Source organism: Aquila chrysaetos, chromosome 2, assembly GCF_900496995.4.
Source record: "Aquila chrysaetos chrysaetos chromosome 2, bAquChr1.4, whole genome shotgun sequence".
NCBI lineage: Eukaryota > Metazoa > Chordata > Aves > Accipitriformes > Accipitridae > Aquila > Aquila chrysaetos.
This window is the reverse complement of record NC_044005.1, coordinates 75599868-75612896: the sequence shown is the minus strand read 5'-3', so window position 1 is coordinate 75612896 and position 13029 is coordinate 75599868. Positions and strand designations below refer to the sequence as shown.

Sequence of the window (13029 nt, the reverse complement as noted above, 5' to 3'; positions counted from 1 at the left end):
TGTCATAACAACTGGATCTTTCCTACTGTCTCTTATGGAAAAAAAATCTTTTGTGTCTTACCTTGTCCAGACAGGCTATCTTGATCAGCTTCCTTGAAAGGTGGTTCTGTTATATCAGTCAGTTCGTTCTTCTCCTCAGCTTCACTATGCTCATCTCCAGCTTGCAGGAAATTAAGCGGAGTAAAGCTACCTGTGGTATAAACTGCCAGTGTGGTAGCCTGCTCCATTGGAGACTCATAGCCATCGGTGATTAAGTCATTGCTAGCAGAATCATCTGCTGGAGGAGGCAAATAGGAATCCTCTGGTTTTGGAGGACTGCTAGTGCTACCCAGAGCATCAAAAGGCACTGTGAAACTTTGGTGGCCAGTAGTGATATCTTCTGTGTCTGGAGGAGATTTGTCCTGAAATGGTTCTCTGGAGGGTTTGGTAGGGAACACAGGTTCAGATGAAACAAAATTATTAAAGTCTTCAGGGGCATCAGTGTCTCCACTTAGCACAGGGATTCCAGTTGTAAATTCATTGATCAAGATGTCTCCTGTTCGGTCCACTGTTGCTGGGCTGGGGTAACCTAGTGGGAGTTCCACACTCATGGAGTCCTCCTGAAAAAGTTTTTAAAAAGCAGCTTTCATTATTATGTTTAACTTTCATTGCTAAAAAGGCCAATAATCTTTAGTCACAGGTGCTTGCAAACAGCTAACTCAGCATGAAATCATGGGATATATAAAATGTTTGGCATGTGCATGGGATCCTAATCACATTGCCTGTAATTTTAAAAATGGTCAAAAGATGACTTTCACTATCCCTGTCAATTGGTCTCCGGTCATTAAGATGTACTACTGAACTGGTAAGACATTATTTTGTAATTAAAGTTTAATTTGTTTAATTTGTTTAATTAAGTTTATTTTGTAATTAAAACTGGAAAAGGTAATCAAGCAGTAATATTCACCCGTAAATGCTCTAAACAGTATCTCTGTTGCAGTATAAGAACACAACATTCATCCTTACAGCATTTATAAAAGACAGATACGTATTTGTGGCACAGCATAACAGAGCCCTTTTCTGTGTATTTATGTACATCTTAATGCTGTTCAATTTCATTTCTCATGGAGAAATAGATAAATATAACAACCATTATTAACTTACCAAATCAGGGCCTGCCAGAGGAATAGTGACCATGGCCTGGATATCATTATCAAAATCACTAGGTGGTATAACAGATTCTGGGGGGAAAAAAGAAAATTAGAGAGAGTGAGCACAATATTTAAGCAGTGGCATACTGAAAACTGGTCAAGACACATAAACTTAGTAAAAAACAGTATTAAAACTATTGTCCATCAAAAAAATACTTTAGAAAATCCATGTTAAGAAGAAAGAGGCATAAATTTCCATTTAAACTGGCAATTATAAGGAAAACAGGAATTTTATATGCAGTATTCTTTGTACTCTTTATTTAGTATAAATGGGATAGGTCTGCAGAGAGCTGAACCATGGATGAATGCTTAAAATCAGCTGAACTGTGAATCACTCAGTTAAATCCACATGGGCTATGATGACTCATTATATTGTGTCGTTCATTAAGCCTAAATTCTTTCCAGTCTTACCCAGAGTCCACACCATTGTCACTCTCAGTGATTTGGCTTTAGTGCCCAGTTGCTCTTTTCACCCCCTCAGAGGACCTCTTTAGACATACTTGCATGTAAGCTGTTTTTGTAAAACTGGTTATTAAAAATAACTAGTGGGAAAAAGTCAGTTAAAATAGCTATTATTAAAGTGTTCTATATCCATGAAATTTTTTCTTGGGACTTTCAATCTACATTAAAATATGACATTTTATTCTTACAGAAAGTGTTAGTTTTTGGTTTTTTTTTTTTTTTTTTCTAGAAAATGGTGCTGTTTGTTTATAAATGAAACACTGTAGCTAAAAGTTGGTGTGTGTTTTAATATTCTTTTGGTAAATATACATATGAAAAAACATTTTAAATTATTTTGCCCATTTTTAACCCACCTCCCCAAAACTAGGGCTATGGTTGCTTTGAAAAAATTGTTGATGGACTAGAAGGCGATATTTATTATCTGGATTACTAAACAGGATGCAGCCTTTCAACCCTCTGCTGGAGGTCTTCGCACCCAGCTTGCCGTCTACACTCCCTCTGTGTTTCAGAGAGCAAAACACACCTTTATATTGTGTTTCACACCACCGATTTTAGCTTAGGATCAAATGCTCTTTAAGGTGTCTGTCTCCCTGACTTCACTGGGAGGTTAGATGGCTTGCTTACAATTAAGACTTAGCTTTCAGAAAGCTAAATTTGTATTAGAGAAAGCCTTCACTTTTTGTCTTATTAAAGAAAGGAGACTGTCCATACTGGGAAATTAAAATGATATTGTGAATATTCTTTTTTTTTTTCTCCTTTTATCTGTCTTAGTGTGCAAAATATTATAAACGCACATTTTGCTCTAAAATTTAACTTAGATCTGTGTATCCATTGGATGCTATGCAACACTTAGGAGAATGGGATACATCAAATGCAAACAATCTGTTAGAGAAGCAAAGGAGACCTTACTGAACTTGCATCAGTTTGAAAGGGCAAGGTTCAGACTTGTGCTAGGCATCGGCTCGCCTACTGACCATCAGTAAACTGAAGTGTTCCAAGGTCCATTGGCAGGGACTGGTCTTCGTGGAGTGCTATGGCAACCAGTTGCTGAAGGTCTGTTACTGTCAGTTTAGTTGCTGATATCTCCCTCTCTTCCTTTGGAGAAAGTGGAATTTTTTCATTTTCAACCTTATTAGATCCAATAGTTGAGATGTCATCCGCTGTGCTTTTGGTTTCTGAGCCATCTCTCTCAAAGTTTACCACATATCGTGCTATAGTGCTGCTTGATCTGCAAGGGGAAGATGCAAAAATGGCCAGTGCAGCAAAATCAGTTGCTGGCTGAGAACCGATTTTACAAACAAACAAAAATATATCCAACTATAACAGAAGATATTCTGTTAAAATAATGCAAATATACTTCTTTCTAATGAGACTGTCATCTTCAAATTACTTTTGCTATACCTAACCCTTTTTTTTCTATGTATAATTTTTAATAAAAATTCCAATATTGAAGAAAATTATAAAAATGTTCTATACATAATCCAGTTTAATCTGACTACTCAGAGACCTGTAGAACTGGTAATATAGTTTGAAGCCATTGACTATTAGTTCAAACAGTCATAAATGCATGCTGGGATTACTAGAAGCCATAATCACCTATTAATTATGCAGGAACCTATGAAAAGGGATTAGACAGTTCATAAAACTACAGATAAGCAAAAATCCTATCACATCTGGGGCAATTTTTTACTTTTTTGAAGAACAGCATGAAAGTTAGCTAATGTGGCAAGCAAATAACTATTCACAATGGGAGTTAGCTTTTCCAAGTCCAAATGAATGGGTATAGCTTCTCCCTAGATGTACTTGTTTAACAGAAGTCTCAAATTTTCACCACTACTTATACATCACTTTTCATAAATGCTAAATTCACCTAATGAAAATGAAAAATAATGAGTACATTGTAAAACATTTGTACTCCACTATGTTGCTTTTTGTTATATCAAGTAACTGAAGAGAGAGGAATTTCACTTTATCTAGTATGTGCTATGTATTTACATTTATATGACATTGCAAGAATTCGGGAAAGCATTAGACAATTCTTTCTTTTAAACTACAAGTAAAAGAGAAATTCTGGGAACTGCTAGACAAATCATTCCCAGCAGCACTTTTATGCAACAACAGACTCTGTAGCTGTTTGTATTGCCAGTCAAAAGCTCCCTGCATTTTATCAAGCTAGTAACTGGTCTCTTTGCCATTCTATCTGGCCTGATAATGGAGATAACAAATCAAATTCTACATACTTATTGAAGATAACGTGTATATGGGAATACAGCTAGGAAACAGCAGATCAAAAATGAAAATTTAAATATGAAGTTTCCCTATTTTTTTTCTACTTTCAGTTTATGACTGATAAAGATCTTTTGTCATCTGAATGTGAATTTTCTTAGGTCAAACAATTTTCTTTCCTTCAGAGAGATCCTGACAAAATTTGATTACGTGAACCTTTCAGATTAAGGTAAAAGCTGTCCTTGCTGCTTTACATCACAGATTTTGTACTTAGGCAGAACACAAATCAATTCACTTTGTCACATCAAGATAAAGAACATTTATTGATGTATCTATGTACATCTAATAGTCTAAAAATGATTAATCTTCATAATGAATTACAGACAAATTACCCATCTTTCTCCTTCTTCTGTCTTCATTTCATCACAGAAGAAAGGGTGGGATAAAGGATTGCAAAAGAAAGAAAAACAAAGATTCATGTATACTGGTAAATCAATCAGTTGTACATCAGAAACATCTTTTGACAATTTATCTTATCTTCTGTGTGTAGTCTATAATTTTTATGTCTGTGTGAAAATGACAGCCTACTCTCCATCATTTCACTTTTTGCCTTCCAAACAACGGGAATATCCATGTTTTGAGTGGGGAAACAGGAATTTTACTTTTCCTTGATAGTTTGAAACATCTGCTTTCCTATTTCCCACTACAAATGGTGCAATTTGAACACTGTCATTGTTAATCTATATCTTTATGGTGGCAATGAACACCTGTGACAATAGTAGCAACTATTACTGTTACCACACATAGTGCCTACTCAGATCCTAATCACAGGGGTAACTTGAGCTATTAATTACCTCTGGAAGACAGGCCTATGTTGACCTTCTGTAAATAACGCCCTGTTATTTTCCCTGATGAATTCTCTAGCATATCTGCAATGTTGTCCTTCCATATTGCCCCGTGGGAAATGCTGCTATTATATGTAGCAATACGGCTAAGGGAGAATGGACAGCGACACTGTCTTTGCTGATCTGTAACTCTCAGGAGATAACTAAATTACTAGATGATGGGAGGCAATCCTGGTCTTCCACATTGGTGAATATACTTTCATATCAGCTCCTAAGACCAAGATACTAAACAGAAAGGGATCCCAGATCTCATGGAGTTGCAACTGAAAGAGGTTAGTTATTGCAAGTTGTAACTATGAGATGCTACTACAGATTTTCTCTGCTTGTTCTGCAGTAGCCAGCTTTTTGTTTTCTTACTTTCATTATCTAAAGGTAAGCAACTACTTTTCTCTCTATTTATTTTGCTCTTCTCTCTCCTTTTCCCCAGCAATTTTGCAGAGAGGAAAGCTGGGAAGAGGTATGCCCTTGTCTAAAATTGCATTGCGATATGAATGTTCTTCAACATGTATTAAATATTACTAGAATGACTGAATGTTCCTGATGCTGTGCCATAAGCCCACAAGAATTTATGTTTTTTTTCCTGCTCTTTATTCCCTTTCAATTTTATGTTATTTTGTACTGTTACTAATTTGTTTTTCCCTCGATTCTTTATATAATGTGCTCTTATCTATAAAAGCATAAGCATATCAAATACTCGTTTTTTGATTCCCCCATCCCCTGTAGATTCTCTACTGAAAAAATACACAGTAGCTTGTATTAGCCATAAACATACAAGGAAGCTAAAACTAAAAGAAATGGCAAGAGAGAACACAAATTTATTGAAAAAAGAAATATTTTTAATCATTTGAAACACCTGGGAGACACCTATTGGAAAAGTTTTATATGCATGAACATGTATCCTCCTGCAACCTTCTCTTGCCAAGGCACATTCATTGTGATCTATGAAGGGCACAGGACTCACACACAAAAAAGTAGCCACCTAAATAATCATACTCCTAACTCTCTTTACCTTGTCATTTAAGAAAGTCCTTAATACAATGTTGCTAGCAAACAATTTCAAAGGATTTATTGATTACTTTACCCCTCAGGGAATCAGAGCTACTTCTATTTAGTAATTCAAACCCACATAGTCTCACTTAGGATGTGTTTGCACTTCTCTCCATATTGACTCTGTGTTGTTCCCAGAAAACTATTTTCTGTTTATAGCAATACACACCCCACTATTATATAGGTCTCTTCATGTTGGAGGGAAAGAAGGAAGAGGAGAACCCTAGTAGCCAATAGAAAAATGAGTCCCATTTTCTTACTTACTTAAATCCTAATACGCGGATTTCTTTGAATCCTGGAAGTTTCTCGAATATTTTCTGCATCTGTAGAAAACCATAAAATCATTAATTCAGTGTAAGTTCTACCACTAAAAAGCAAGCACAGGTTGACTACCTAGACAGTGTTTTTCATATTTAAGAAAGAGCTTTAGGGAACAGTCTCAACTGCCCTCTTTGTGGTATCATCATTGCTCAACTTAAACACTATATTTGGTTTGTGTATGATGCCTGTACTACCTGTTAATAGGCAAAATGAAGTACAAAATATAGCTTTTTTTAGTAATGTAATTATGTAAATCAGTGGTTATCTAGTTCATAATAGAGCAAGTCAAACAACATGAATCAAATGGTTTTCTCATTTTCAGTAGTTTTGGTTCATGAATAATTTTGTGATTCAAGTTACCTTACTGTAAATTGTTAATATTTTAGAAATATTAAACAAATGCAGATGAATTTAGGTTATTTGACAAATCATTTATAAATTAAACAGTTTTAACTGTGTTGTACAAATAGAATAACTTCATATATTTTTAATTCTAATGTAAACAATTGTACATGGTTTTGAATAGAAGAGACAATATGAAGAATAAACAATGAGCAGAAAAGGTGAATTCTGTATACATTTTTCAGGCTTTACGATGATAAGCGTTTTTATCAGCACCTCAAGAATTAACAATGTTTTGAGATCCAGCTGATTGATCTTTTGGTCTTTTTCAATTGTAGCAACATTTATGCAGCTAAGTCAAATGAAATATTTTATGTACATCTACTATGTCAGAGTAAAGGTTTTTTTAAACACACAGTTCCACAGTTCCTTTCTGATTCACTTCCTGGTCCTGTTAAGTACCAGGCAACCCATCGTCTAAGCCTTTCATCTGCAAGCAAAGCCTGTGGAGTTGAGGGAATTGAGCACTTGAAAAGAAGTGAAAAATCCTTTTGAGGAATGAGGTCCTTTTAATTCAGCATGTCACTTAAAAAGGATGTGAACTAATGTGGCAATCTTTCCTCTACCTTAGCTATATGGTTCTGTACAAACCCAGCATACATTTAAAACTCATTCATTTACGTGTGAGAGTTTGTCAGAACTGGTAGGGAATGGGTGGTCAGACCCACAGCTTTCTCTGCATCTCTAATGTAGGTTAAGTGAAGAAGAAGTAGCAGAAGATCAGTATGTTACCACAATACCAGGTATCAGCCACACTGTATAAGCCTAGATATCTTTTTCATTGCAGTAAACAGAAAAGAAGATAACGTCTAGTGCAGAAAATGGCCTGTCATCTACACTCCCCTTGCCCATCTCTCGCAAGAGGACAGTAGGAAAGCAGCTGAGGTAAATACTTCATTTTGAGTTTGGTCTGACTTAGTAAAAGTGGGGCAGAAGTACCAATTAGACTGTGGGAAGATTTTAAATGTTATTCATGTGACTAATTCTTACTTAAAGTAACAGAGATTAAGGGCCTAAATCAGTAGGATGCAATTAATTTTCCCAAATTTAAGCAAGCACTATCATTTTAGATGCCTTAAGGTCATCTTCTGCTCAGTTGCTGGTTCAAAATGGTGCAGCTCTCTCATATTTGAGAGGCCCTTGCAGATGTATTCGATAACCTGGGGCACCTGAAATGGCATCAGATATCCATGTTTAGGTGACTGAATCCCCTTTTAGCCATGTTCTGCCAGCTAACTGTTGGCAAGGGCTCTGTTCAGTCTCTTCTTGGTTCTCTTTATATCATAATGAAGTTGATGTTTTCTTTTAACTGTATGCACATATGTAGCTTCCTATTTCCTACTTTTCCCAAATGAATCTCCATTTACTGAGTAGCATAAGCATCTGAATCTGTATTCTGTTTCTCATGTGATTTTAAATGTATGTTGTGGTATACAGATGTACTTCTGAACATCTGCACTGTAATGTCTGCCGTAACTCTTCCCTCTTGACATGTCCTGGAATGAATTAGAAACTGAGCTTGGAACTCCACGGCCTCAACCTTCACAAAAGCTTCTCTTGAATTTGTACAGGAGCTTATGTAGCTGGGTGAGGTTTTAATTCTGAATCCAACCTCCTCACTCTCACTCTTTGTGTACACTTGTAAAACTGTCTTGTATCAAGGTTGCCCTCTGCCTTCGCCATGACCTATCTGTGTGATAGAATGTCAGGTGTATTTCATGGTGCTGTACTACTTTTGAATTTTCTATTCAACATTGCATGTCAAGAACAGCTTTGGACTCTTTAAAGTGACAGATAAAATTTGATGACAATGGAAAATAATTTAACAATCAAGAAACTTTGCATTTCTCCCCCTCCAATTAATGAAATAACTTAAAAGTCAGATTGCTGAATTACATCATTGTATGTGTAGTAAACAAAGTCTGCAGGCAGTTCTGTTTGAGGATAATACTGGAACTCTCCAGAGAAGCTACTTTTTATCAGCTCTGCTAACACATCCTTCACCATTTTTCTATGCATATCTGAAACTGAACCAGGATAGTGAAATAGCTTGCACTAAGGAATGCTCATGAAACTGATGAGAAGCTTTAGTTAATTTTACTAAGAAAACCTTTTGGGAACCTCAAGTCATTAACTGCTATCTGTTAAATTGATAGTTGAACATTCAGTTAATATTATTAATTATATGGAAACACCACAGATGTTCCAGTTCTTACAGAAACTATGGTAATGTGCAACAAAATGTCTGGAAGTCCTTTGAAGAATAGTTCAGACAACAGTAGCTAATTACTTTAACATTTATATTACATTTCTCATTAGGTTTATTGTAGAAATTAAATTATGACAAAGTACTGTTCATGAATTCCTGATTAAGCCCGAATGATATTCCTAAAGTTACTCTGTTCATTAGTTATCTGAGGCTCTGCTGCTGACAAAAGACGTTGGCTTTTTAGGTTGGTGGCTGAACAGATGGCCTAAACAAGGGGAAAAGCTGACTATACATGAAGGAAAACTGAACATCTTGAGGCAACAGGAGTTATCTATTTCAAGTGAGGGCAGTAGATTCTAATTCTGTTTCATGGTAAAGGTAGTTTCATAGTATGAATCTCAGCCAAGGTACAAAGCCAACATTTTGGCATTCACTCAGCCTCCTTACCTGTAGCTGAAATTTGGCAGCTAGTTGTCGGTACTGTGGGGAGTTGGGATCATTAAGTTCAGCTGTGTACTCCTGATCAGTGAGAGTGACACTGAATTCTACCATTTGCTCCACAGGCAGTTCTGGGACTGTGTTTGTTCCCAGCTCCTGGAAAAGAAGAGGAGAGGCAAAAAAGGGGACAAATAAAATGAAGTGATTTTTTCCTCCACATTTCAGTATTTAATAGGTAGAAGGGTTTCCTTTTAAGCTCGTCCCCAGAATAGCTTTCTGAACCATATCCTACAAAAGGCAAGGGTTCCTAGCCACATCTGTTGGCTTAATTCTTCTGCCTTTGCAAACAGGGTTCTATTCTATTACTGTGACTTGAGAGTTGCCTTTGATATGCATAAATGAAGGTGATAAAGAGAATCAAACCTTTTCTTGCACAGAGAGTGTTACCAAGTCTTCTTATTTCCATCATCATTAAAGTCATATAGCTTTACTTGCCACTTTGGAGGAACGTGTGACATCAAGGAGAGTGACAAGCAAATGCTCAAAGCTAGTTGGTATCCTACCCTCAGAAAACCCATGGTCAACCAGAGCAGACTGCCAGACTCTCTGTTACTGTTTCATGTTCAGACATTTGCATTTGGTTTTTCTTGATAATGAAGTAGAATTAGCCCTACCTGTGTTACAACTTCCCTGTGCAGTTGACTTTACTGCTATTAAATGTACTCTTTGTTTGCTGTTTCTCGACACTATTTGCAGTTGTGGCCTACACTTACTATTTTTTCCCTTTAATAATGTTAAACTCCAAAAGCCAATTAATTTGTAAGCTATAATGTGCTGGTCACAAAGAGGAAAACCACTATGGGCCCATTCAGAAAGATTTCCTAACTCATCCTAGATATAGTTACACATTTGGTAATTTTAAGATCAGAAGGTATCTCTTGTTCCTTACTCACAAACAGAGCTGAGCTTCAAATTTCAAGTCTTAGAATGCAAGTACCTGAAGAGGTCATGCAGAGAGGCCAGCCAGGAAACTCCTCCCTTCTGCCCATCTCTCAGTCCTTCTTCACAAATCTGGTTACTAATCTTAACAGATACCATCCCTGCGTTCCACCGCTAATGTATTTTATTACACAAAAAAGCCTTTTGTTTTTTTCTGAATAAAACCTGTCAGGGTGCTATAAAGTTTGCCTGTTAAAAATATGAAGGTCTTGGAACACAAAACAAGTTTTTCTTTACTGCATGTACTGCATATACATTTCATGTTTATACTTATTAGCAATATTTACATACTCTGTATTCTTTAAACACTTTTTTATATTTTCATTTGCTCAAGGACAATTCTACTCTCAGCCAGGCTTTTTATACCTTGGATAAAAAAACAAACACAACAAGAGCAAGACAATAATCCAGAAGAAACTGGCCCAAAAGAGCAGCAAGCTCATCAGCCTGAATCCCACAGAGAGGTGGGGTTTCCACTTCTGCTGCCAGGTGGGTTGGCACAAGGCTGCCAGAGACTTCTGTCCCATACATAACACCTAGGTTTTGATAGCTTCCAAGAAAAAGCAGAACAAGAAATATGTGCAGTTATGGTGTGTCAGGGGATACGAGAGAAAATAAGAGGTTAATATAATAAAGAATGAGTGAAACGGGAGAGGACATTTTCTGCACCCTTTGCTTCTGTGTAACTCAGCTCTGCTAAGTCATTCCTTAGGATGCCTCAGTTTTAGAGGAATGTATGTTTTGTGTTGTATATAAAAATATGGCTCATCAGTTAGAGAAAGAGCATTCTGTAATGTTCTATCATATAAACAGAAGTTTAAGGAATATGCACTTTCTATATAGCTGCCCTATGACTTTTGAGGAGCCAGCCTTTAAGGAGCTAGTCACAAAGGACTGGGCCGAGAAAGAATGAGGAGACCTATAACATGGAGGAACTGGTTAATGCCAATCTCCCGGTACATGTCAAACATCACAAATAAATGATTTTAAAACATTTTTTTCCTCATATTCTATTTGCTCTTTCACTCCAACAGCTGTGATAAAGGTAGGTGATACGCAGTCGAGAATATTAAGATTATTTTGCTTTCTTAGACCCTAAGGATGTTATCATTTCAGACAGTAAAACCAGCGTTTATCTGGAATCACTCCGGTGCAATTCCTGTGCCGGAGCTGAGAAGCTTGCAGTGGCGGGATGGAGAATGGCGGCGATTTGGCAGGGCTGTGATGGGCGAGGCTTCGGCCAGCGTTTCTGCCCTCAAACTCTTGGCGGCGGCAGCACGGAGACCTTGAGTTCACCCAAGCGGGGAGGAAGCAGCATGAGCCTCTTCCTACAGCCGGTATGCACAAACAACCCCAAAATCCCAGAGGGGCTTTTCGAGGAGCTGCTCTAGAAGGGCAAACTTTTTAGAAATTGAAAAAAAATCTCAGAGCAAAGCAGAGGGGAAAGGCAAGGGGCCGGCTCCCACCCGGGGCTCCCTCAGCAGAGGGGTCCGCCCTGGCGAGGCCTCGGGCCCTGGCGAGGCCTTGGTCTCTCTCCAGAGGGAGGTTCTGGAAGGTTCCCTGAAGCCACACAGCTCTGCCGAGACCAGGGCCGCCTCCCTGCCACCCCCAGGCACAGCAGCCAGGACAGGGAAAAATAACAGCCCCTCCTACGACCCCCACGCCTCCCTCAGACATCACCCGTGGCCTGCGGTAGCTGCTGTAGACCTGTGGAGGGAGGGGGTAGCCCCCCGTGCCACGCTGCATGGCTGCTCTGAGGAGACGCCAGCAGAGATCCCCCGCTTTGACAGCTGGCTGGCTGGCAAGAAAAAGGCAAGAAGGTCCAGTCCTATCCCCTGCGTTGTGGAAAGCTCAGAAGGTATGCATTTTTACATTATTTAATGAAGAACAAGGTGACAAAATGGCGCAAAATGGGCAATGGGCCCCTCGTTAAAAGAATACAGACTCTGCCTAAAAGCTGGTTGCCGTATTTTTATACCTTCTACCGCGTACGCAAGAAACATCACGCACTATTCCAGTACAAAACAGATGCTAATAAAACCCTTTGGTCCTACTAGCAGTAACAGAGGGGAACACTCACGGTTTATAAGCACTAAGTGTTTATAAGGCTTCCCCCTCTTTTCTGCTAGCTGAGCTCAAAAAGAAGACGTGAGTGAAAAAGTGGGATAGGAAAATAGGCTGCCCTCACCTTCACAGGAGTCTTCGTGTCGTTAACAATTTCGTTGAGCAGTGTGCCGTTAGGTACTGGTGCATATGGAGAGAAGGATGTGCCAGGGGAGCCTGGAGGGGTTTAAAGTAAAATCAGGCAAGAACAGGTTTGCACATCAAAAATCTTCCCCTTTCTCTGTTGGACAGGTGTCAGCTCACTGGAGAAGCTTTCCTTATGGAGGGTGTGTTTGAGCGTAAGCCTGCGCCAGTGAAAGGTGGTCATGACTTATGGCATGGGTAAAGCTGCTACTTTTTATACAATAGACGGCCTTTCTTTCCAAGTCAAAACATCAGTAGCGTTGCATGTCTGTGACTGAAGGCAAAAATGGCACTGACTATGCATCAATGAAATTGTGTGAATTAAATAAGATTTGATAATTTCCTGTCATACTGCCTTATATATCACCAAATGTCTAACCTTGATTTTGACATTTGAGATCTTTGTCTCTATGATAGCCATCTTTCTTTAGGGCTCAATTTAAAGTAACAAGAGGCTTTGACAGTTTTCCAGCTAGAAGCAAAATTACCATGCTGGAAGTTGCTGTCAATAAGATTCTGTCATATTTGGCCCTCATAAAAATATGTGTGCAGGATGTTTCCTCCTTGAACCAAAATGCTCAGA

General features: G+C 38.2%; 1 protein-coding gene across 2 annotated transcripts in view; it reads right to left on the bottom strand.

The window, feature by feature from the left end:
• Window positions 1-13029, bottom strand: part of IMPG1 (interphotoreceptor matrix proteoglycan 1) — a 66661-nt gene that overhangs the window by 31553 nt on the left and 22079 nt on the right. For both annotated transcript variants that reach the window (XM_030006032.1, XM_030006041.1), the window contains exons 6-12: window positions 12388-12479; window positions 9210-9356; window positions 6095-6153; window positions 4271-4291; window positions 2627-2880; window positions 1144-1220; window positions 62-599 (exon numbers count right to left, since the gene is read on the bottom strand). In XM_030006032.1, the coding sequence (XP_029861892.1) occupies window positions 62-599; window positions 1144-1220; window positions 2627-2880; window positions 4271-4291; window positions 6095-6153; window positions 9210-9356; window positions 12388-12479 (1188 nt within the window). The remainder of the gene's footprint in view (window positions 1-61; window positions 600-1143; window positions 1221-2626; window positions 2881-4270; window positions 4292-6094; window positions 6154-9209; window positions 9357-12387; window positions 12480-13029) is intronic.